This window comes from Peromyscus leucopus, chromosome 8b (genome assembly GCF_004664715.2).
Source record: "Peromyscus leucopus breed LL Stock chromosome 8b, UCI_PerLeu_2.1, whole genome shotgun sequence".
NCBI classification, from domain to species: domain Eukaryota; kingdom Metazoa; phylum Chordata; class Mammalia; order Rodentia; family Cricetidae; genus Peromyscus; species Peromyscus leucopus.
Window position 1 is genome coordinate 62972050 of NC_051086.1, and position 24177 is coordinate 62996226.

At 40.3% G+C, this 24177-nt stretch overlaps 3 protein-coding genes across 18 annotated transcripts in view; 1 reads left to right on the forward strand and 2 right to left on the reverse strand.

Annotated features, from left to right (window-relative positions):
* Positions 1 to 24177, forward strand: part of Nf1 (neurofibromin 1) — a 256805-nt gene that overhangs the window by 189938 nt on the left and 42690 nt on the right. For all 12 annotated transcript variants that reach the window (XM_028866918.2, XM_028866927.2, XM_028866928.2 and 9 more), the window contains one exon: positions 22659 to 23091. In XM_028866918.2, the coding sequence (XP_028722751.1) occupies positions 22659 to 23091 (433 nt within the window). The remainder of the gene's footprint in view (positions 1 to 22658; positions 23092 to 24177) is intronic.
* On the reverse strand, positions 1053 to 10188 carry Evi2b (ecotropic viral integration site 2B). Its single transcript, XM_028866931.2, has 2 exons — positions 10050 to 10188; positions 1053 to 2794 (listed from the first exon to the last, which is right to left on the reverse strand). Exon 2 carries the CDS (start codon positions 2776 to 2778, stop codon positions 1414 to 1416), a length of 1365 nt encoding a protein of 454 aa, XP_028722764.1. The 5' UTR covers positions 2779 to 2794; positions 10050 to 10188; the 3' UTR covers positions 1053 to 1413.
* Evi2a (ecotropic viral integration site 2A) lies at positions 14329 to 18579 on the reverse strand. 5 transcript variants are annotated; one of them, XM_028866937.2, is made up of 3 exons: positions 18327 to 18579; positions 16183 to 16241; positions 14329 to 15559 (listed from the first exon to the last, which is right to left on the reverse strand). In XM_028866937.2, exon 3 carries the CDS (start codon positions 15537 to 15539, stop codon positions 14856 to 14858), a length of 684 nt encoding a protein of 227 aa, XP_028722770.1. In that variant the 5' UTR covers positions 15540 to 15559; positions 16183 to 16241; positions 18327 to 18579; the 3' UTR covers positions 14329 to 14855. The 5 variants fall into 5 exon arrangements, with proteins under 5 accessions (XP_028722770.1, XP_028722768.1, XP_037057319.1 ...); XM_028866935.2 differs by having other exon boundaries at positions 16178 to 16241; XM_037201424.1 differs by lacking the exon at positions 16183 to 16241 and adding an exon at positions 16517 to 16571.

Below are 24177 nucleotides of genomic sequence, written 5' to 3' on the forward strand. Positions count from 1 at the left end.
TGGGACACGTGCACATGGAAACTTACAGGGTTTTCTTTTTTTTTTTTTTTTTTTAACATTTCTAGATTAAAAAGTGGTTTTTAAGCAAGTATAGCCAGGCAGTGGTATTGCATGCCTTTGATCCCAGCACTCAGGAAGCAGAGGCAGATGGATCTCTGTGAGTTCGAGGCCAGCCTGGTCTGTAAAATGAGTTCTAGGACATCCTGTTACTCAGAGAAACCTTGTCTCAAAATACCAAAAAATAAAATAAAAATAAAATTCTAAAATAAAATAAGTATAAAATATATAACAAGAAACATACCACTTCAGTTAATAAAGGAATTCAGCAGCATTTTCTTGTCAGAATGCAATCAAAATATCAGACAACAGGTGCTTGCTGTCAGGTCTGATGACCTGAGTTCTGAATTTTGTCCTTGGGGTGGAAGGAGAGAATCAACTCCCACAAGTTGTCCTCCAACCTCCAAAGGCCACTTGTGTCCTTGCATATTCACCCTTGGATCCCCAGCATAGAAAAGAAGTAAGAACCATGCCATTTGAAGAAGACTGGGAGGAGGGAGGAGAGGAAAGGAGTCACAGTGGCCCAGTGGTTAGGAGCACCGACTGCTCTTGCGGAACTCGGATTCGCTTCCCAGCACCCACGTCTCAGTTCACAAACATCAGTAACTCCATCCAGTTCCAGGGGACCCAGTGCCCAGTGTCGTCTTCTGACCTCCCCAAGCACCAGGCATATATATGGTGCATATGTATACATCCAGGTGAAGCACTGTAAACATACAATTTTAATTATAAAAAAAGAAAGAAAAATTGTGTATTTTTGATAGGTCCTCGTTTTTTCAGAGTAAATGTTCCCCAGCACAGCACTCTGATTTCATGTTGTGTCTGTGTGTTTCCAGTATGGAATACTACTCAGCAGAGAAAAACCAAAACTGGAAATGACTTGTTCTTAGACATATATTTTAATTTCTTATCCCCATAAATTGAAATATTTATTTAGTATTTGAAGTATTAAAACTTAGACTATTTAAAACTTCTCATTTGTACTATACCCAAAATTTTGAGATGGAAAAACAAAATTTTATTTAGTCAACACAAGTTTATATACAGCTTCTCAAGGAGAAAATCTATTGGATAACAATAAGTATATATAGATTACATTTCCAAAATGGTTATGTTATTGACATATGTGTCATTCACATATTTAAAAGGCACTCTGCTTTAAAAATAATTTCTATGGCTGGTCATTATACCACTGTAATAATCTACCCGTGTACATGAGCTTCACTCAGATGTCAGGTAGGTCCTAAGCAGAAGTTGGTCAGCTGCTAGTTGTCATATTACGTGTGATGTACCATGAGCAGGAACAAGATGGAGTCATTTCAGGATGGAGGACAGGCTAGAAAGCAAGCTGTCACTTTACAGCAGCTCTGGAGGTGGTGGTGGCAGCGAGTCGGTAAGATCCTGATGGAAGTCAGGAGTAGAGAACTCCTGGCACTGAGTCTCGTGGTTAGACTCTTGAGTGTTTATAAAATCTCCTGCTAACATAGGCAGGTTAGAGTCAGAGGGTGGCAGAAATGGCTGTTTGATATTGGAATTAAGATCTTCACATGCTTGATTTAGACTGTCTGGAGATGATTGGAAATTGGTAGAATCATTTGGTAGAGGAGATACAATTACCATTGTGGGCTTGTCAGATAGGTTCCCATCCAGATCAAGAAGGGGAGGTGGCAGGGTCAGATCTGCATCGTCTGAAGAAGACACAGCTGTACCAATTGTTGACCGATCAGCACTGTCTTCTGATACACCATTTATTTGATCTTTTCCACTCTCAGTTTTGAGGTTATTGGTGTCATTGATGTGTTCACTTGATTCAAACAACTTAACTTCTAAATCATCTGCTAACAGTGTGCTTTTGCTTGGTTTCCAAGTCATAAGTGAAACAACTGATGTGCGTTTTGTGGATCCTTCACTCTCTCTGATGTTATCCATACACATGTCTGGTGTTTCTCCATCAGCGAATGGAGACCTACCCGCCCAGTTTTGATCACTTAAAACTGGTTTCCTCAAGTATTTCCACAGTATAATCATGAGTATAGCTACCAACATAGAAATTATTATTGCACCAATTAATATGGCAGCTATTGCATTGGGGTTGGTTTTATGTGCAGTTGTTCCTTTGCCTCTCGTTGGTTCCGAAGTGAATGGTGGTGTGTTCCTTGGTGAGTTGCTAATCCTAGATGTATAAATAGTTGGTGTTGGTTTTATGGGTTGATTATGAACAGTCTGTAGTACTGGTTTTCCAGAAGAGGTAGGAGCAGGTGACCGTGGCTGTTGTGTGGAAGTATAGACAAGAGGTCTTGGTGGTTGTCCAGTGGAATTATGGATAGAAGGTGATGTTTGATTTGCCAGAGTGAACCCAGGTAGTGATGTTTGTGAGAAGGAGTTGTTGACTGTTGATATTGCTTGTCTGGTGATGTTATAAGCAAGTGGTCTTGCAGAAGTGTGCAATACTCGTTCTGTAGAAGGGACATAAACAGCTGGTGTTGGTTGTCCAGGAGTGATTTTGGCAGGCAGTAATTGTTGTCCAGAAGAAATGTTGACTTGTGTTGTTTGACTTAAAACATTCCCTGCTGTGTTTTGAGAATTAGTTGTAACATACATTGATGATGTAAGTAGAGTAGACTGTGTTTGCCGCTCTGTTGTAATTGCTTCTGTCTCTGAGAAAACTGTGTTGTTAAGGTATTGGCATAGCAAAATTAAGATGAAATACTTGGAATCCATTTCAGAATGTTTCCTCCTTACCAGTGAGTTCATAGTGAAAGAATGAAAAAAAAAGAGAGAAAAGAAAAAAAAGACCGTTAGCTAACATCTAATGTTTAATTAGATTAGACTTATCATTACCTGAAATAGAGTGGTTAGGCATTTGGTTAGTATTTACTCTGGTTTATTCTTGACAGAATGTAATGTTCCAGTTCATAGTACAGAACTGGATTCCTGGAAAGTAATCTTAATTCTTTTGTAAACCCCCCACTTAACCTTGTAGCCCCTCTAGCTTCCTTAGATTCCACTCCTTCGTTTCATACCATGTGCTCTCCACTCCGTTCACTCTGTTCCTAGAAAGAAGTGGTTCTGCCTCAGTGGAGAACACTCAGTGACCATGGCGCCTTGAACAATTGTCTGTACTGTCTTTTTTTAAACCACATTTGACTGATCCTTCAACAACATTTCCGTAGTTCTTGTAATCCAGTCTTCCTTTCGTGTCACTTTAGTCATATCTTCTTTTTCTCCTGTCTCCTAAACATAGATAACCACTAGTCAGTCTCCCTCTTCCTCTCACTTTTCTTTATTCCTGTTCTATAAGTTTCCACTCTCACCCTTGTGCCATAACTACCAAACCTGCACATCCAGCCTACAACTCCTTTGTTCTGAGTCTATTTATATAACTTCTTTAGTGGACATTTCATGTGTGTATCTCATAATCAGCAAATTCAGCATATTTTTAAAAAAAGACTTCCCAGCTGGGCCTGGTAGCACACACTTTTAATCCCAGCAGAGGCAGGCAATCTCTGTGAGTTCAAAGCCAGCCTGGTATGTATATAGTGAGTTCCAGGATAGCCAGAGCTACATAGAGAGCCTCTGTCTCAAAAAAATAAGAGTAATTATAGTGAATTGATGTTTCCTCATACTCAGTAAATGAAGAGAGGAACTGACTTGGCCTGAGAGGACTTTGGGAAGGTTTCCCAGAGATGTTGAACGAGATCTAAATCTTAGACTACTATGAGAACCAGTTACACACATATATTTCCCAGCCCAGAAGGCATGCACAGGTGCGGCAGGGCACAATAGAGGCTTGGCAGCTGTCTTTTTGTGAGATGCAGTAGATCTCAGTTGTACACTGCCTGCTTAACCTTGCATGTAAGATCACTTCATTTTTCCTCACACTCTGAAGTGAGCCCTGTGCTGACGTTGTCAGCACAGAGTATAATGAGCCTGTTCTGGACATCACCAAACACAGTGTCAGCTGTCTGAAATAGCAGTGCTGTTCTTAACATTAAGGAAGGAAAATCTCAGACTGTTAGATACTGGTTGGTATATATAAGAAGCTAGTGACTCTGAAGGTATAATCAAAGATTTTGACAATTTGAGTAGTATTTATTTCCTTATCCATCTGCCACTAGTATGGTAGAATGTATAGTAGATGATAAATAGCGCCCTTCTTGGTTTTTCCTTCCCTCCCTCCCTCCCTCCCTCCCTCCCTCCCTCCCTCCCTCCCTCTGTTGTTGGTTGTTTTTGTGTTTTAAGACACTGTCTCCCTGTGTTGTCCGAGCTGGCCTTGTACTTGAGATCCTTCTGCCGTAACTTCCTGAGTGCTAGGATCACAAGCTTGAGCCGGAAGGACCTGGGCTTACAAGAAAAATAAGTTTTTTTTCTTTGTCTGTCTCTTCCTTTGTATTTTCTCTCTACTGCTTGAAGCCTAAAATTTAAAACAGCAGCTTTTGAATTCCCTTGCCCGGTGCTGATTAATTACTCTTAAAACATGTGTGATCTGGTTACTGCTTCATGTAAGAATTCAGTTTTTGTCTCGAGAAAAACTTACAACCAAGCTTTAACTTCCTTACATGCTTCCTAAACATTAAATTATGCCAGTTTTCACTGTCTACAAATGTGTTCTTTTTTGCCCAGTCCTATTCCCTGCTGACTACATGTCTGAACCTGTCTTTTGTTTTGTTTTGGTTGTTTCGTTTTGTTTTTCAAGACAGGGTGTCTCTGTAGCCCTGGCTGTCCTGAACTCACTCTGTAGACCAGGCTGGCCTGAACCTATCTTCATCTCGTAGACCTCTATTTAAATTCCCCTTCTTAAACCAAGTTTTCTGTAACTGACCATAGCCACAAATAGCTGTTCCCTGAATCCCCTCTGTTCTTACTGACTTGCTGCTTTCTTAGGATGTACCTTACTCTTGCTTCCCTTTGCCTAAGTAATAGTGAGGTTTTTTATTATGTTGTTTCACCTTTTCTATTATTATTATTCCCATCATCTCAAACAAGATTTAAAAAAAAAAAAATCCATAAAGGTAGAAAGAAACAAAGGAAGAAAATACCAGTGTAGAATATGCCATGAATTTGTGATTTATGTACTTCATGTCATTTCATTTTCGCAGAAGCAAATTGGGATGAATTGAGCAGTTTATCTGGGGTGTGACTGTTAATGACACCTGAGAATTTGTACCCAAGACCGTGTGATTCTAAAGCCTCCATGCTTTCTATTCCCCTACTGTCTCATGTTTTCTTATGTTGGTTGCCTATACCGTCTACATTAGTTGCTCAGTAAATATTTAATCCGTGCTGGGCCTCTTGGTTCTTTGTCATTCTACATTTATTTATTTATTCATTCATTTATTTATTTGCTTATTTGCTTATTTATTTGCTTACTTACTTATTTGTTTGTTTGTTTATTGTTTTGATTTTTCAAGACAGGGTCTCTCTGTAGCTTTGACTGTCTTGGAACTCACTCTGTAGACCAGGCTGACCTTAAACTCAGAGCTCCGCCTGCCTTTGTCTCCCAAGTGCTGAGATTAAAGGCGTGTGCCACTACCACCTGGCTCACTTTTACTTTTTATTAAGACTTCTACCATAATATAAGCAGAGAAAATAAAGTTTAAGTTAATTCTGGTTTTTATTCCTTTGTCAAGGTTCTTAAAAGGGAAACATTTGAAATTTTTGGCATGGATGTGAGGCTCTGACTCATCTCTAGCTGGTCATCGTTCATGCTGTTCCACGCAGTAATTTTTATAGGTTACCCAAAAAAGGCTTGGTTGGAAAGTGATGTTCAGGGTTTCATTTTGTAAATGTTTTTAGAAAATACTTTCCAAAGCATCAGAAGATATAGGCCATGAAGTGTCTCTAGCTAAAAATGTTTCCTCTTTTGTGACTTCGCTTAAAATAAAGAAACCATACAGTTCCTCTTTTTAGTTAGCTGAAAAAGGAAATAGAGGAGGAACTAGCCAAAACAAGAGCATAATTATAAAACCCAGTTCAGTTTGTAAGATCAAAGTTTGATTAGGTTCATCACCTCTGATGTCAGTAGGAAGTTAGAAACTTCAGTGTTAGGTTTCCACTTGTCAGTGGTAGTCAAAGCAAAACCCGGTTTTCAAATATCCCACCACTTTCTCCTGCTCCTCACTTAAATGTGTACCCTCGTAGGACCTGCTGCAGCGGAATACTAGAATGTTTTAGAATCTTACTATAGCAGTTCTGGATACTCTAGAAAAGAAGCGTCAAGACAAAAAGAAGAAAATTGGCATTTAATCATTTCGAGGGGAGGGGAGCTAACTTTTTCAGAGGTGTTAGAAGCCAGTGTTGTTATCTATAATACACAAAGTTATGAAAGTACTTGCCAACTATGTATTGGGTGTATACCTAAAGTGCACACTGTTTCTGCAGAGAAAGATGGTGGCCAGTTGAATTTGGAGCAGGGGATAGAAAAGGGATTAAAAATTTAGAATAAACCGAAAATGGGAATGGAAAAAAATTTTTTAAAGAACACTAAAGAAAAGTTCTACAGAAATTTTACAGCAGATATGTGGGAAAGGATCAGTTGATTAGAAAAAGGAACTGAAGGAAAAGAAATAGTTGGAAATGGTAGTTGTTTATTAATTACCAAGAAGTTGCTGAGGTGAGTAAAATGAAGTTGGGGAAAAATTGACCTGGGTCAAGAAGTTGTTGGGAATTGTCACTCCCTATCACTGGCCTTGTATGTAAGTACAAAGAGTTAACAAGAGGGAGCTGGCCCTCCCTGTCATTCCAGGATCCCTTGTCTGCTGCAAGGTCCTTAAGATTTCTTCCTCCCTCCCTTTCCATGAGACTACCCAGAGTACGCCTGCTAGCTACAAAGAATGTGTGTAGTCTATATAGGGCTTTTCGAAGAAATTCCTTAATCTTCTGCTCAGATTTCTCAACCTTGTTATAGCAATATTTCTTTCTATATTTTAGAATGGCACCTGAGGTTTAAATCTGTCATTTTGGTCCTTTTTTCCCCCAGAAATGTAATTTTTAAAGAGGGAAATGTGCATTGTTTTTGTGAGTCAGTATTTAAGCACAGTTACAATGAAGAAGGAGCTCCCTGGAATTAGGCATGTACTTGTCACATGCTGCCAGGCTGAGAGTGTAGCTCAGGGCTACAGTAATTACCTACCCATGCACAAGACCCTGAATTTGATCCCCAGTACCACAAAAATACCCAAGTAAAATTAATGCTGTTAAATTGGCTATGATAAGAAATACATCATTTTAATAAGGAATCAATGAACTTTGGAAAATATTCCTTAGGAAAAAAAGGCAAGTGTAGATAGTTGCATCAAAAGTTTTCTATATGAACTGTGCATGGTGATGCAGGTCTTTAATTCCATTAATTGAGGCAGAGGCAAGTGGATCTCTGAATTTGAGGCCAGCCTGGTCTGCTTTGGGAGGTCCAGACCAGCCATAGCTACACAGTGAGACCCTGTCTCAAATAAACAAAATATTGTGTCTTTCAGTTACTTAGATGTCAGGAAGGTAAGTTATAGCTGAGTGTGGAGGTGCATACCTTTCATTCTGGGAGGCAGAGGCAGGCAGATCTCTGAATGGGAGGCTAACTAGGTCTACTTGGGGGTTCCAGGCTAGGCAGGAGTGAGACCTGTCCCCAGAAAACACAAACAAAAACAGCAGCAGGAAAAATAAATTATAGTACACATATAAGAGATAAACACACATTATATTAGTGTTATTTTTAACTAGTGAAATTTTGAAATCATAAAAGGAAAAAGCAAGAAAAAGCAATTGATCTTGAATTCCAAGTAGTATTCTTATGGTCATCTTTAATCAGATGGCCATTACTGAACACCCAAAAAATTCCTAGCTAATAGGATCCATTTGCATGACCTAGGTTGTCATATTTTCATCTTCCAGATTAAAGGGGGGGGGGTTGGTTAATTGGCAAGCTGTCGCCAGTCTAAGCAGTGACACTAATGCAGAACCATGTACCTATGACTTCTGTAACATGCAGAGCCTTTTGTAGAGCTCGGCATGAGAAAGGCTTTGTGCTGGAAAGAGACTCTTTGGAAGTTTCTGGAGCTGTGTAAATAACTTTTAGAGCTAGGTTTACATGAAGGGTAGGAAAAGAAATGCCAGAAGACCCACATGAGTCACGGGGTTGGTGTGAACAGGTTAGGAGTTTTGAATGGTTAGCATATAAACTGTCATAATTACAGTTTACTGAGTATTTTGTGGTACTTTTTTTTTTAAAGATTGAGCCTTAAAAGGCATCAGATATTTAGCAAGTTCAAAATTACTCATATATTTCTAAGTAGAATTATGTAGGAACTTGTTGAAAACATAGAAACTATTACTTGAGACTAACCCTGTTTCAGACAAATCTGAGCTTTTAAACATCTTTTTTTTTTTTAAGCCTATGTAACATACATTGCTTAAAAAAAAAATTCAGCTGGGCAGTGGTGGTGCAAGCCTTTGATCCTAGCACTCGGGAGACAGAGCCAGGCAGATCTCTGTGAGTTCCAGGCCAGCCTGGTCTGCAGAGATGCAGGACAGGCACCAAAACTACACAGAGAAACCTTGTTTCAAAAAAAAACCAAAAAAAGAAAGAGAGAGAGAGAGAGAGAGAGAGAGAGAGAGAGAGAGAGAGAGAGAGAGAGAAAGGAAAGAAAAAGAAAGAAAGAAAGAAAGAAAGAAAGAAAGAAAGAAAGAAAGAAAGAAAGAAAGAAAGAAAGAAAGAAAGAAAGAAATCAAACCAGACTGCTAAAAGGGAAAGCTACGTTGATGAAGTGTTGAAATAGAGTCTAACCCCTTCCAAAATGTTTTTCCTTGGGATTACAGATCTGTGAACACTGCATGAATTTTATTGATTTGTAATTGCCCATTTATTCAAGGCAAATATCTGTTGTATATATTAACAACTTTTTTTTTTGGGGGGGGGGGTTCAAGACAGGGTTTCTCTGTGTAGTTTTGGTGCCTGTCCTGGATCTTGCTCTGTAGACTGGGCTGGCCCCGAATTTACAGAGACCCACCTGGCTCTGTCTCCCGAGTGCTGGGATTAAAAGTGTGTGCCACCACCGCCCGGCAACAACTTCTTACAAAATATTTTTTCTGTGGCTGTTTTTGTGTTTTATATTGTTCACTAAAAGGTCAGTTCAGAGTTTGTAGGGTAAGCACATGGATGATGTGAATATTGGCATACCCATTTTATCATAATAGGTTTGCCTTATGGAGCTTTATAAATGATATGTAATAGTTATATGCCATAATTGTTACTTAATATAAAATTCCTTTTGTATAAAAATACATGATAAATATTCATCTAATTTCTTTTTAAGTTAAGTCAAAATAAAGGTGACCATTCATAGTGTATAAACTAAAAGGGATAAACAAAAGTAATTTAGACCAGGTGTGGCGGTGCTTGCTTTTAATCCTAGTACTTGTGGCATAGAGACAGAAGAATCTCTGAGTTAGAGGCCAGCCTGGTCTGCATATAGAATCCTTAACTTAAAAAAAAAAGGAAAAAAATAAATTGATTAGATCATTTAAATCTATCTGAGAAGAATGTCTTTATAGAAAGTAAATGAGACTCTTTTCTCCTTGTGGTACTGGGGATCAAAGCCAGGACACTGCAGATGTAGGACAAGCTCACCACTGACCTCGAGCCCCAGCTCTAGAATTCCTAAACAATATTTTAAAGGCTGTCAATTCACTCATGGAATTTATTTTATTTTTAACTCTTAGCTTTTTAAAATTATTAAAGTAATGTTAACAAATGTTTTGACTTGAATAAACTTAAAAGGGCTGGTAATATTAAAAACTTGATGAAAATCTTTCAGACAATATCAACCTTGAACATAAATTTTTAAAATTCTTCATAGCAGAGCCACAAAAAACCTTCTGTAGACATCTTTAAGCTGTCAAGAACTGGATTCAACTGTAAAACACTAATGATATTTTGGTTTTTAAAATCAATTTCAGATGAGCAAAAATGAAATGAAACAGCCTTTGTCGGGTGTTCTTACCTGATAGCTCCTTTCGCAGAGTGTGACTCTTGTTCTAGCGGGACATGGTGGTGGTTCAGATTAAAAATGATCCTCTAGCACACTGAAATGGTTTCTGCAGCAGAGGAAGTTTATCAATAGCAGTTACAGGAAGTGCAATAAGCCACAAAATGACTAAGAAATGTACTCCTTCAACAGAGCGGATTTTGAAACGGTCTATATAACTTAAGTGCTTTTAACTGATGTTTGTAAATAAACATTTGTTACTCTCCAGTCATGTGATTACATAATCTAAATTCTTAGGATGGAGTCCTGCTGAGAAATCATGTATTCTAAGGAGAGCTTTATAGCTACGTGCTCCCCAAAGGGAGATTTTTTTGTTAGAAGTGAGTGGTGTTTACTTGTATGTATGAGGTTATATGCGTAACCCACAAAACTAAAATACCAAAGTCAAATTGTTAGAGATTACCTAATTATACTTTGGTTTGTGCTCTGCCTGCACCTTACTTGGGTGTTGCCAACAAGGAGATAGTATTAAAATGCACTGGTTACCATGTGAGGCATCATCTTATCCATTGCTCACAAGGAAACACCACTCACTAGACAACAGCTCTGTCTTTAGCCCCAATATTCTTTTAAAAAGAAGATCTATTTTCATATATATATGCCACATATGTTTGGATGCCCCCAGAGGCCAGAAAAAAGTGCTGGAGAAGAGGATGCTGGACCTCTTGAAACTGAGCTTCTCTTGGTTGTGAGCTGCCTCCCCTCAGATAGTGACACTGAACTTGGGTCCTCCAGAAGAATAGCAAGCACCCTTTAACTCTTCAGCTAGCGCTCCAGTCTTCCAAAACTTCTTTAACTAAGAAAAGACTAAGCAGAGTGACTTCTGCTGGCCCAGTTAGAACCTGCGGAGACCAGGATGGTGTTGCTCAAGAGTGAGCAGTGCTGGTCATTGGGCAGCGTGCTCGTTACCCTGAAGTATGATGGTCACACCAAACCCACTCCACGGAAGAGTTCTGTGGAGGGCCTCGGGCCTGTAGAAAACAAGCATCTGTTGAGAGCCACCGATGGGAAAAGGAAGATCAGCACCGTGGTGAGTTCTAAAGAAGTGAGTGAGCTTCAGATGGCCTGTTGAAAACTCCTGAGAGCTAACATGGATGGGCTGAAGAAGAGGGAGAAGAAGAACAAGAGTAAGAAGACCAAGCCTCACAGTGACAGCTGTGGCCATTAGCAACAGCTGGAGGGCGGTTTCCTGTGTTTGCTGCTTTTGGCGCCCTCTGATGTAACTGTTTTCGTGGAAGGGTGGGTTAAGAGAGAAGGGTTGGCTGATCTTAGGGTAGTTGTGGTAAGAAGCCCGTTTGTCTTAGATCTTCACTGTATGACTGAATATTCTTAGATTCCAGCCTTATCGTGTCTAGTCACTGTGCATCATTAACTACATTCACACTAGCTCTTTCTTTGCCAACCCTGTTTCTGACAGTAACTACTAACTCAGAATGATACAGTTTCTCAGTGGGGTCTTTTTTTGGGGGGAGCCTTGTCTTTGAGACTACTGTAATAGAAAATCTGACAGTTTTATTAAAAGTCATATTATTCTGTGGGTGGGCTTTTTACTTGGTTGTATAATTTAAAGAAAAATAATTACATTAAAAAAAAAAAAAGACTAAGCAAAGTAATTGAAATGTGAGTCTCTCTGGATGAAAGTTTCCCTAAGCAAGTTTCTCCTATCTTCTTTTTCATCTGAAAAGTAGAGACTCTAACTCCTAATTTATTGTGGGATTTAGATACATGTAAATGCCTCTCGGTGCATGGTATAGTAGATCAGTAAATATCAACACACGGGACTCTTTTCCTGGTCACTGCTAAGGAACATGGATTATTATGATTTAGTTCTTAACTTGAAGAGACTTACAACTTGGTACAGAAAGAATAACAGTGTAATAAAAATGTTACAAAACAATTTTTTTATTTGGGGAGAAAGTTTGTTTATTTCTGAGACAGGGTGTCATCATGTGACCTAGACTGGTCTTGAATTTTCAGTCTCCTTATTTTAGCCCCCAAGTGCTGGGGTTACAGGTTTGTGCCACCACCACACCCTGTTGTTACAAAGTTTTTACTGTAGTGTTTGTTTGCTTGTTTGTTTGTTTTCTAGACAGGATTTCTTTATGTACCCCTGGCTGTCCTGGAACTCGAGCTGTAGATTAGACTAGCCTCGAACTCATAGGGGTCTGCCTGTCTCTGCCTCCCCAGTGTTGGCATTAAAGGTGTATGCCACCACCACCTGACTTAATTTGATATTTTTAATTTACTTTTAAATTTTAGGCTAAGATGATAATCATTATATCTAGGAATAGAAAATAAAAATGGTTTTGTTCAAAATTAACTTGGGAAATTTTGAAGCTGTAGACATCGTTAACCACTCTTTTTCATAAACTCCAAATAGGAGTATCATTCTCAGGATATATGCTTTAAAACCAAGTATTGAGTAATAAAGTTTAAATATTCCTGTAGTACATAAAAGTCTTCTGTTTTGTTTGAAAATATTTGACCAATATGTTTAATATGAAAGTAATTTCTTAGTCAATTTCTTGCCTTTAGAAAAAGGTTGTTTTGTTTTAATTTCCTCTGACAAGTATTTGTCTATAACAGTTATCTCAAGGAAGATAACTGAGTTATCACTCTACCACTCAACCTCAGATATTTAATTTGCATGAAATGGGAGCTTTGCCCATAGTCGTGTCCAATCTGGGCTGTTTTACTCTTGAAAAGACAACCAGAATCTGGCTTGAGGATGCATGCCTGTAATCTCAGCACTTGGGAGGTAGAGCAGGAGGCTCAAATGTCTTGGAGATCATTAAACATAGTGACATTGAGGCCAGCCTGAGTTACAGAATACCCTTCACAAAAACAAAAACCCTCACTTCACCCACTTACCCCCAAAAGCAAAAGAACTAGAACAAAAGAACAAGAAGAGATAATAAGAGAAATAAAGATAATAGTGTACCCTGATCTTTGTGTTTCTCATACTTGACTTTTTCATTTTGTTGACATTTTGATTTATCTGGTGTAATATTATGATTTACTGTTTAGGGGATGAGCTTCTCTTTTTTTTAAACTAGTAGTAAATTGCTAAGAAAATTGATCTCTTAAGTTAAGAGCACTGGCTGCTCTTCCAGAGGAGCAAGTGAATTCCACCACCTACATGGCACCTTACTCCGTAACTCCAGTCCCAGAGAGGATCTGATGCCCTCTTCTTGCCTCTGTGGGCACATGTAGTGCATAGACACACATGTAGTGCATAGACGCACATGTAGAAAACCCATACACCCATACAAAACACCCATACACATTAAGAAAGCAAATAAACTTGATGTCATGTGCCCCTCAACATATGGTTTATTTAAAGATGTAACCTTGATATTTAAAGTAACAGAACTTGACAAAAGTGAATGTGATAGTCAAGGAGAATACCATCTAAGTAGTTAGGAAAAAATACCCAGTACTTGACTAGGAACTTAGCCCATTGTAACTGTGATCAGAAGTAGGAGATAGGAATTAGATATTGGTATTACATTTTTAAAATTTGATTCTGGCTGGGCAGTTGTGGCCAGCACTCAGGGGGCAGAGGCAAGCGTATCTCAGTGAGTTCAAGGCCAGCGTGGTCTACAAATTGAGTTCCAGGACAGTTACACAGAGAAACCCTGTCTCGAAATGCCCCCCCCCCAATTTGATTCTGATATGTAGCCAGGATGAATGATTAATCAAGAGGGACTGGAGGGATGGCTCAGCAGTTAAGGGCACTTGCTGCTCTTACAGAGGACCCAGGTTCTATTCCCAAAACCCATCTGGCAACTCACAACTGTTTGTAACTCCAGTTCCAGGGGATCCGACACCCTTTTCTGCCCTCTAAGGGTACTTACTGCATGCATGTGATGCACAAACATACATGTAGGCAAGACACTCACTTAAAATAAAAAAATAGTCTCTAGATCTTTTTAAAAAGGAACGTACTGCTCTTGCATAGGACCTGGGTTCAGTTCCCAGCACTCACATCAGGTGCTTCATAATTACCTGTAACTCCAACTCCAAAGGGGGATACCTGGATTCTGTGAACAGCTGTGCTCACACATGTGCACTCGTGCGCCCGCGCGCGCGCGCGCGCACACACACACACACACACACAATTAAAAATCTATTTTTATGTAGCTTTCTGCTGTAGATGTGAATCTCATCTTTTTTAGTTGTTTTGTTTTTCCTATTTTTATAATGTATTTTAGGACAGCGTTAATGCAAGATACACGGTCAGCTTTCATTTATTGTACAAAATTTAAGTTTTAATTTATTATTTATAGTAGCAAAGCACTTTGTCTTGTGCCATATGTAAAGGTAAAGAGAAATAGCCTAACATTAGCTGTGCTGAGATACAAACTGGTATGTATGCGTTCTACCTCATCCAGTGAGAACGTACTGTTGCATTACACAGTTCAAGTCTACGTATCTGCTTGGCAATATGGCATCTGCTTGGCTCTAAGGACTTAATAGAACTCGTCTAATTCAAGTACATTCAGACAGAGGTCACCTATTGCTGAACAGGAGTATTTAGTTACCTCTTGTTATTTCTGTTAGTTTCTTCAGCTGCTGTTTTATTTACTTTTTAAAAAATACGAAGTGTGAAACAGAAATGCAGTTTTAAGTAACTTCAGCACGTCAGATTTTTTGATCAGACTTCTGAACAAACATTGGTGTGAAACACCAGCAGCCAGCTTTATTTTCAGCCCAGCCTTCCTCATTGCTACTTTGCATTTCCCTTTCCAAACGCGTGGCCTAGTTGAGTTTTTCAGTTCCGTCTTCATGCTTCCTTTCCCTGGTAGCTGTGAGCACACCAGTAGATTGCATCAGGAGCTTGGAGTTTGTGAGCTCTTGCGCTCTTTTCCAAGTGTCCGATTCAGCAGTCCAGAGCCCACTGCTTGCCAGAAAGTCACCGTTGCTCCGAGGCTGGCGCTTGCCTACTTGTTTTGACCTTCTGAGAGATGAGACTTTGTTTGCCAGAACCACAGTTGATAGAAATAGAAGAGTACAGATAAGGAAAAGCACAGCGATTACAATTAAGCAAATCAGCATGGTCACGTTGCTGTTGTTTTCCTCACAGACATCCTTTTGAAAAGTTTCCCCATGACTTTTGCTTGTGCTGTCAACAATCGGTGTGGTTGGAGAGCCGTTTCTGAAGACATGGGGTCCGGAGGGCTTTGGTGTAGATGTAGGGACTGCAGACACAGGGGGAGATGGTACCAGTGTGTCTGTAGAACTCACTCCATGACCCGCTGCAGGGGTTGCAGGGGCTGTGCTCTCCTCCCTTTGATGGCTGCTTGTGCTGTTTTGATTAACAGAGCCCCAAGCAGTGATGTTGTTAGCCCACAGATGTGTGTAGTTTGCTTTTGTTCCTGGAGACAAGGAACACACTGTTGTCAAGAGGAAAACAAGATAAAGGTACTGTCCTGTGTGCTCCATGCCCACGGGTACACTGGTATCTGTTGAGATAGCAATAGCAATCATTAGTTTGTGGGAGAATAGTGACTGGAGAGTGGAGTTATGGGTAGCACTGGGGAATCAGAAATCCATGCCTACCATTTTCTATTGGATTCTTCCCAAATGAAGTTTTTCCTTTCATTTTTTTAACTGATTCCCATTCCTGTTCTTAGATTATATAAACATTTTAATTTTGTTGTACATTTTGATGCTGTAAGTTAGCATTACAAATATCTCTTAACCGTTTTTAACTGTATACCATAGCTTTACATATCTTCCTATTAAGGACATGTCATAGACCTCAGCTTGGAGGCAGCTGCTTCTGCTTCTGTGTTTATGATTCCTCATTTAAGGCTCTTTCTTACTGAAATGTCCACCCTCTGAGTTGCACGTCCTCATCTTGAAGTAAAGGAGAACTTGGCCTTGAAAGTTTTGTTTCAAGTATAAAAAGAAGTTGCAAGTGGCTTTTTTGTGGGAGAGGGAGGGTGGTGTTTTGTAGAGACTGAAAGCAAGTGTACATCAAGTAGAATTGGAAGTGCTGTTGGGCCTTTGCAGTTGGGACATTAGAGCAGCCGTAGAATCTCGACCTAGCATTTGTGAATGCGGCTTTGTATGCTTACCCCACCTCAAGTGCCTTGCTGACAGTGACTATCCAAATAGCAGAGGCAGAATTGTCCTTTCAACCTAGAAATCAAGAAGAACAAAGGATTTCTTCTGGGGCTGGAGAGATGGCTCAGCAGTTAAGAGCACTGACTGCTCTTCTACAGGACCTGAGTTCAATTCCCAGCGTCCACATAACAGCTCACAACTGTCTGTAACTCTAGTTCCAGGGAACCTGACAGCGTAGCACAGACATACAGGCAGGCAGAATACTAATGCATATAAAATAAAAATAAATAAATTATTTTTTTTAAAAAAAAAATTTCTTCTGGACTCATAGTTCTACATAAGGCAGCTACCTTTGTTGTCATTGTATAACTGGCATTCTCCCCACACCCTCATTTTGACACAAATCTGCAAAAGAAATTAGAAAGAAAAATTTTTAAAAATTGGTCAGCTGACTGTTGGTCTTAGAACACAGTGGCAGGCTGTGAGCGGCTTGTCTTCACATTAGAAGACTGAGATTCCACAACCAGGATACAGCCGTGTGGTGGTGCATGCCCAGTACTCATACCTCCCCCTCCCCCCCAAAAAAATTGAAATTCTGTTTTGGGCTCAGCTTCCTAGAAGCCAGTACATAAAAGGACAAAGTCTGTTCTTAGTTCCTGTTATCGGCCATCTGCTTAGAGATCTCACTGGGACTGTCATTTCTGTCTCAGGTACAGCAAGAAACATTTAGCACCTTTAGTGAAGTGAATTTCTTTGCTTTAAAAGATTAGCCTGCTTCTGCCTCCTGAGTCCTAGGATCCAAGGCATTCATGTGTGCATGTGTGCATGTGTGGCCAGGCCCAGCTAAGGTATTTATAATACTATGGCAGTTCTCCAGAGCAACTCTTGAGACAGTGTTTTATTCAGAGAATAAATATGAGGAGACTTAGAGCAAATACTAGATTGTTCTAAGACTTAATGAATGGAATTGTCTTGTTAAGAACCCTGTGTGTTTTATAGATGTTTTCACACTTGAATGTGTGAAGGGAGTCTTTCTTCAGGTCTAGGGTAGGGCCTGAGACTCTGTTTCTAAACCACTCCAAGTGGCACAGATGCCACTCTGCCAGTCATCCTTGAGCAGGGAGGTTTTCTGTGGGATAGTATATGCCATTAAACAATATCGGAATGCTAGTGAAGCACGCACATTGAGACTCACAGGTGTACTAAGTTGCACAGACAAAAACAGCATATAGAAATAATGTAACTGTAAAGTAACTTGTGAATTAAGTTTACACCGAGTGGAGAGGGGAAAAAACAAAACCTGTGCCTAATGTTGTGGGATCCAGATCACTATTGGGATTATGACTATTGGTAGACGCTTCAAGATACAGTACACTGACTTTTATGTAATAGTATTCAGCTTCAATCTTCAAGTTGAATGATAGGATTCTCTGGATACTTTATGAGTTGTTCACAAAAAAGAAGCACTTTAAATTGGGTTATTAAGAAATGTCTATCCTTTTCTACCAGAGTAGATTTATGCATTCAATGTTACAGTGACTTCAAGTATGTTATTCTAATCACATTAGTTCAGTCACAGTGCAGTATAAATCACTGTATTCTACATGCTAGCAGTGTGCCACGGGACAGATAATAGGCCTGCTGTTGATTGTCTTCAGCCAGATGTGCTGCCATACCCCAGTAAACAAGCTGCTGACAAAATGAGACTTTCTCTTATATTCACAAATGCCTAAGAACGGAGGATTGTTCCAAATCTCTGTTTTATGCCCTGGAGACCAGGTTGGGTTAGCAAGGTTTTGGCTTTCTTGTTTTGTTTTTTGTCTCATCATTTTTAGTCACATTTATACTGCCTAAGCTCTAGTAAAGAGAAATGTATTTCTCTAATTAAAAAAAAAACAAAAAAACAATTGAAGCTGTTCAACTCATTTGAGTCCATACTCAGGTCCTTCCTCATTCTCCTTTAAAACTTCATATTAATAATTTTTAATATTCCTTGCTCTAATCGCTTATGCTCTTTACATAATTTTCCATAGTAGGATAGAAAAACATAACAATTCTACTTTGTTAGATTTATACATCTTTGAAAAAACACTTCCTCAACACTACTCTGAACAGAGTTAGGAGTGAAAAGGGATGAGAAAAGCCACTTGTATGACCTACCTTTAGTGCTGTCACAATCTTTATTTAATAAACCACTTCTTTTCTTCTTTTCTTACTTAAAGTAGAGTAGTTTGGAGACTAGGAAACTGAAATCTGCAGTTTTTTAAGAGGATGCGTACAGCTAGCTTTCCACTTTGAAAACCAAACCACAGATGACACATTTCCTTTCCTCTGCAACTCAAGCACATGTCACGAGGGAAGGCAAAAGCCCCGACTGGTCTAGTCGGCCCTGGGATGACAAGAGGCTCTGTAGAGCGGACCTCCTCCCCCACAACGGGGAGGTTCCTGCTTCACTCCTCTGACCTTCGGCTCACTGCCTGGGCCCGCTATCTGCTTTGGAAATGAGTATTATTCAATGGAAGTTATCTGCTGACATCATTAATATGGCATTGAAATCACTTTTATACTTTTTATTTTATACCACAGAGAATTTAAAACATAAATGTGGAGTCCTTGTAGGAATTTGTCAGATAGGAGAATCAGTCACACACATAACTGACATTTCAAGCTGGGAACTGCAACAGTGATTTGGACCAGAGAACGCTTGCAGGGTGTGGTATGTGCACAAGTCCATCTGGCATCACCTTGGATTAGATGTGTCTGGAATGGATTACATTGTCTTCTGCGAAAACAGCTGCCCCAATGAGCTCCCCTGCTCCGTAGATGACAGCAGAGACCTGGATTACAACAGAACCTCTCAAATCATATCACACTTTGGATCCTTTCAGATTCTTGGATTTACTTCTACCTAGACTACTAAACATCTGTACTAGCCCCAAGTTCTTCATGTTTCTAGGCTATAACTCTTTGATTGTTTTTTTAAATGAGCACCACACTAACCAACTGAGTTAATTGTACACTTCCTTGTTTCTTTAAAAAACTTTGAATTTGCTGGGTGGTGGTGGTGGTGACGCACGCCTTTAATCCCAGCACTTGGGAGGCAGAGCCAGGTGGATCCTTGTGAGTTCGAGGCCAGCCTGGTCTACAGAGAGCGAAATCCAGGACAGGCACCAAAACTACACAGAGAAACCCTGTTGGGGGGGGGGGGGACTTTGAATTTACATAATTTATATTTTTAACTTATTTTATGAGTGTTGCTGGGGACTGATTAGTATCTCATACTTGCCAGGTAGGCATTTTACCACAAAGCTGTATCCTCAACCCTCTTTGTTTATTTTACATTTTTTATTTATTATTACTATGTGTATGTATACATGATATTGGGGCTGGGCAGGGGAGAGGCTGCATGTGTGTGCCATGGCACGATTGTGGCGATCAGAGGGTAACTGCGTGCAGTCACTCACCTCTTCTAGCTCTGTTTGTTCTGAGGTCACCAGGTTTGCATGGCTAACACCTTTACCTACTGAGCCATCTTTCTGACCTCCTCTCCTTTTTGAGTCAGTTTCATTAAGTTGTCCGTGATGGCTTAGAACATTTTTGTTGTTTGTTTTCTGAAACAGGTTCTCATGCAGTCAGAGCTGGTCTAGAACTCACTATGTAGCTGAGAATGACCTTGCCTTTATGATCATCCCCCCCTCTCCTCATGTGCTACAATTGCAGGCTTGTAGCACCACATTCAAATGCCAGGGATTGAACCCAAGCCTTCATGCATCCACTAAAGTGCTTTACCAACTGAGCAAAACCCCAGCTCCTCGCTTCTTACTAAAAGTTGAAAATTTTTCAAGAGTGATTCCAAAATACTTATATAAGATGGGAAGTTTGTTTTAAAACAACAAGAATGCCATGTTCCCAACGTATATTCATGTTTAGTAAGTCTATGCTGGGGACCACCATTTATTTGTATTTAGCCAACAGGACAGGTGGCCCTGACACTGGTCATCCACAGAACAGAACAGTGACCAAGCAAAACCTAAGGCCTGTGATGGTCCCTTCCTAGTTTTGCCGTCACTTATTTCCCATCTGCATATCTCAGAACTTCCCTATGTGGGCCCAATAACATTCCTGTGTTTTTATTTTACCTCTCTCCTCAAGCCGGATTTCTCTTTCTCGTTAAATTTAAACTTTCTTCTAGATTCCACCACTGAATCTTCAGTATGTCTACATAGCTTCCACTCACCAATTTATGCTGGTCTCTCCTCCTTTTAAACTTCATGCTGGTTTTTCCTCTCTGTTGTCTGTCTAGTGAGTGATGTAAAACACATCATGCCGACTGAAGACCCTTTGTCCAAGTACTTAAGTCCATGTATGTTTGCAGTTTTAGTTTTCCTTCAGATTTTGCAGTGTTTACATTTACATACACATACAATGAGATTTTGGGTGGGTGGTAGTGAATACAAAACACAAAATTCATTTGTTTCATATATACCTCATGCGTATAACTGAAGGCAAACTTACAATGTTAGTGTATCTATGCTTTGAGTACCAGGTTTGAATTTTCTACCCTGGCATCCTGAGGCACTCAAAAGTTTTTTTCAGAGTAGGAATGCCCAGCCTGTGTATTTTCTTTTATCTTTTATTATCTTAAAATACTCCTTTCATCTTAAAAAAAAATTTCAACTTGTCATTTTATTCCTTCACAGCAATATTAAAAATCCTTACACAAAGATATTTATCACATCTCAGATAATCAAGAGGTGGGAACAGTGGGCCTGAGTTGATACAGGTGTTTGGATCAGAGTCGAGCCCCGGGGCGGTGGTGGCGCACGCCTTTAATCCCAGCACTCGGGAGGCAGAGCCAGGTGGATTTCTGTGAGTTCGAGGCCAGCCTGGTCTACAAAGTGAGTTCCAGGAAAGGCGCAAAACTACACAGAGAAACCCTGTCTCGAAAAAAACAAAACAAACAAACAAAAACCACCAAAAACAGAGTCGAACCCCATATCCTTCCTAGCTTCCTTGCTGTGCCTGTTGAGTCTAAACAATCTATGATGGTGGGAAGCCAAGGAAGCCGAGTGAAAGTGTGACAACCAAGTGAAGTCCTGAGTGAATGAGGGAGTGTTGTTTGAATCCATGGGAGTGGCAAAGCCCCCGCCATCGCCACCACACACTCAGAGACCCATGGTGAGGCTCAGAAGCATGTGAAGCCTTCCTCTGGTCCCTGACGGTGTTGGCAGTGTGTCAAAGATGAGGTGTTTACCAATAAGTGACCAGTGCGTGCCAAAACTAGCAACTGCAACTTCCTTCTCCCTGGTCTGTAAAGCCCAAGATGGCTCACTACAGAGACCTCCGACCAAGACTAGCTAACCTGGGCTGTACCTGATAAACTTCTGAGGGTTCCAGGTTGTTGCAGTAGTTGTTGCAACTCCATCAGAGCATGCCAAGCCCACCTGATCCCAGTTTTTCTGTATGTGCATCTGTCGGTCCTTCCTTCATTCCCTCACTGCCCCGTCTGGTTTCCAGGACTCAAGCCAAGTGGATGTGGACTAGGGCCTAGTGTGGTTTAATCAAAGCATGGAACTTAGTGGCTTACACAGCTGAATAGTCTGGGAGAAATGTAACCATGGGAGAGATTTTTATCTATGACTCAGATTATGGCCAAGACCCCAGACTGTCTTGTCTTTTCTCAGCTTCTTCTCTGCAGGTTTTGGGGCATGCTTTTTCATCATATCCCAAAATCTCAGTTAACAATCCCCAGGGCTGTGTATTTTCTTAGTTACAAACCTGGGGTGAGGCTCTCAAACCCCAACAGTTTAAACTAACTGTGAATTGGGCCTCTGACTTTACTGTCTGACTTGAGTTTCGTGTTCATTGCTGAGCCGCCTTCTGTTCAAGGTCAGGTAACCATCAGATAAAGTGTCTAAGCATCTTCTCCAGCCACCCAGGGGCCTTCAGCCAGTTCGTCCGTCTGTCCGTCTGCTCGCTGACTTCCTTCTTTCTTGGTGGGCAGATTTGTTGTTATTTTCAAAATTCTTAAGGGGATTTGTCCCATCCATCTTTATCCTTATTGAGCACATGTCTGGAAAATATAAATATCAAGCTGCACTTTGAATAATTGTTTTATATCATTGTCCTCTTTAGAAAATTAATTGGGCCAGAGAGATGGCTCTGCTGTTAAAGTCTAGGCTCACAACCAAAAATATGAGAAAATTAATCATAAAGTTCTAAAAGGGGCCCGTGAGCTGGTTCAGCAGGTGAAGATGTTTTCATTGCAGGCCTGACAACCTGAGTTCAATCTCCAGAACATACATGGTAGAGAGAGGGAGCCGACTCTGGCCTCCACAGGTGTGCTGTGTTGTCTTCTGGTCTCCACATACGTGCACGTGCTCACACATGCATGCACACATAATTAATAAAGGTCAAACAAAAGAAAATAGATTTATATTCTGTGCATTCAGAAATCTTAACAATGTTTATCCCTTTTGTTGCCTTCCATAGGTTCAAAACTGGCCAAATCAATGGTGATTTGCTGATATACCATGTCTTGCTGACTTTAAAGCCATATTATGCAAAGCCATATGAAATTGTAGTGGACCTTACCCATACTGGACCTAGCAATCGCTTTAAAACAGACTTCCTCTCTAAGTGGTTTGTTGTTTTCCCTGGCTTTGCTTACGACAATGTCTCTGCAGTCTACATCTATAACTGTAACTCCTGGGTCAGGGAGTACACCAAGTACCACGAGCGGCTGCTGACTGGCCTCAAGGGCAGCAAACGGCTCATTTTCATAGACTGTCCTGGGAAGCTAGCTGAGCACATAGAGCACGAGCAACAGAAACTCCCTGCTGCCACCTTGGCTCTGGAAGAGGACCTAAAGGTGTTCCACAATGCTCTCAAGCTAGCTCACAAAGACACCAAAGTCTCTATTAAGGTAACTTCTCGTCTGTTTTGAATGATTTGGTTCCTTTCTTGACCTCTACAAGTGTTTTCATAGTTGCATGTCAGATATCAGTTACATCCAGATATGGGAAAACCAAGATTTCTGTCTTTATTTGGCCCTGCAAAAAGTGTGGAAAGTCTACACAGAAAAACCCTGTCTTGAAAAATTAAAAAAAAAAAAAAAATTTGGGCTGGAGAGATGGCTCAGAGGTTAAGAGCACTGACTGCTCTTCCAGAGTTTCTGAGTTCAATTCCCAGCAACCACATGGTGGCTCACAACCATCTATAACAAGATCTGGTGCCCTCTTCTGGCCTGCAGTCATACATGCTGTATACATAATAAATAAATAAATCTTTAAAAAAAAAAATTTATAGCCGGGCGGTAGTGGCGCACGCCTTTAATCCCAGCACTTGGGAGGCAGAACCAGGCGGATCTCTGTGAGTTCGAGGCCAGCCTGGGCTACCAAGTGAGTTCCAGGAAAGGCACAAAGCTACACAGAGAAACCCTGTCTCGAAAAACCAAAAAAAAAAAAAAAAAAAAGTGTGAAAAGTGCACACTTAAAAGACACTCTCATGGGGGCTGGAGTCCAGAGGTCTAGGATTCAATTCCCAGCACCCACATGGTGGCTGAACAACCATCTATAACTCCAATTCCTGGAGATCATCTGTCTTCTGTCTTCTGAGGGCACCAGGCACACATGTGATGCACAGATATGTATGCAGTCAAACACTGATACAATAAAATAGATGAACCTTTAAGGCAATGCAGGTCAGGCTAGGAGCAGAAGAACACTCTAGAGAGGGAAGGCAGCTCTTCACTGTGACTCTGCCCAGCAGTTAGTTGTGCAGAGTAGAAAGGACCCAGTGATGGGTCTTTTGATCAGTTCGTGGTTTTTCAGAGTGGTCACTTGACCCCTTCAAGCACTTGTTTATAGAATTCGTGGCCCTTTTTAAAAGATGATTTTTTTTTTCTGATGGAATTGGTTTCTTTTGAGAGTACTTATAAGTAATTGTGAAGTAATTTGAATATATAGTAGTAACATTTAAATGGCAAACATTGTGTTGGGGTGGGTGAATG

What these genes read in the sequence shown, in the direction of transcription:
- Evi2b (XM_028866931.2), bottom strand. Translation starts at nt 2,778, where the DNA reads ATGGATTCCAAGTATTTCATCTTAATTTTGCTATGCCAATACCTTAAC.
- Evi2a (XM_037201424.1), bottom strand. Translation starts at nt 16,559, where the DNA reads ATGAGGGTGTGGGGAGAATGCCAGTTATACAATGACAACAAAG. An exon ending in GTTATACAATGACAACAAAG is followed by an intron (nt 15,560 to 16,516) that starts GTAGCTGCCTTA and finishes CTATCTCAACAG; the next exon opens with ATACCAGTGTACCCGTGGGC.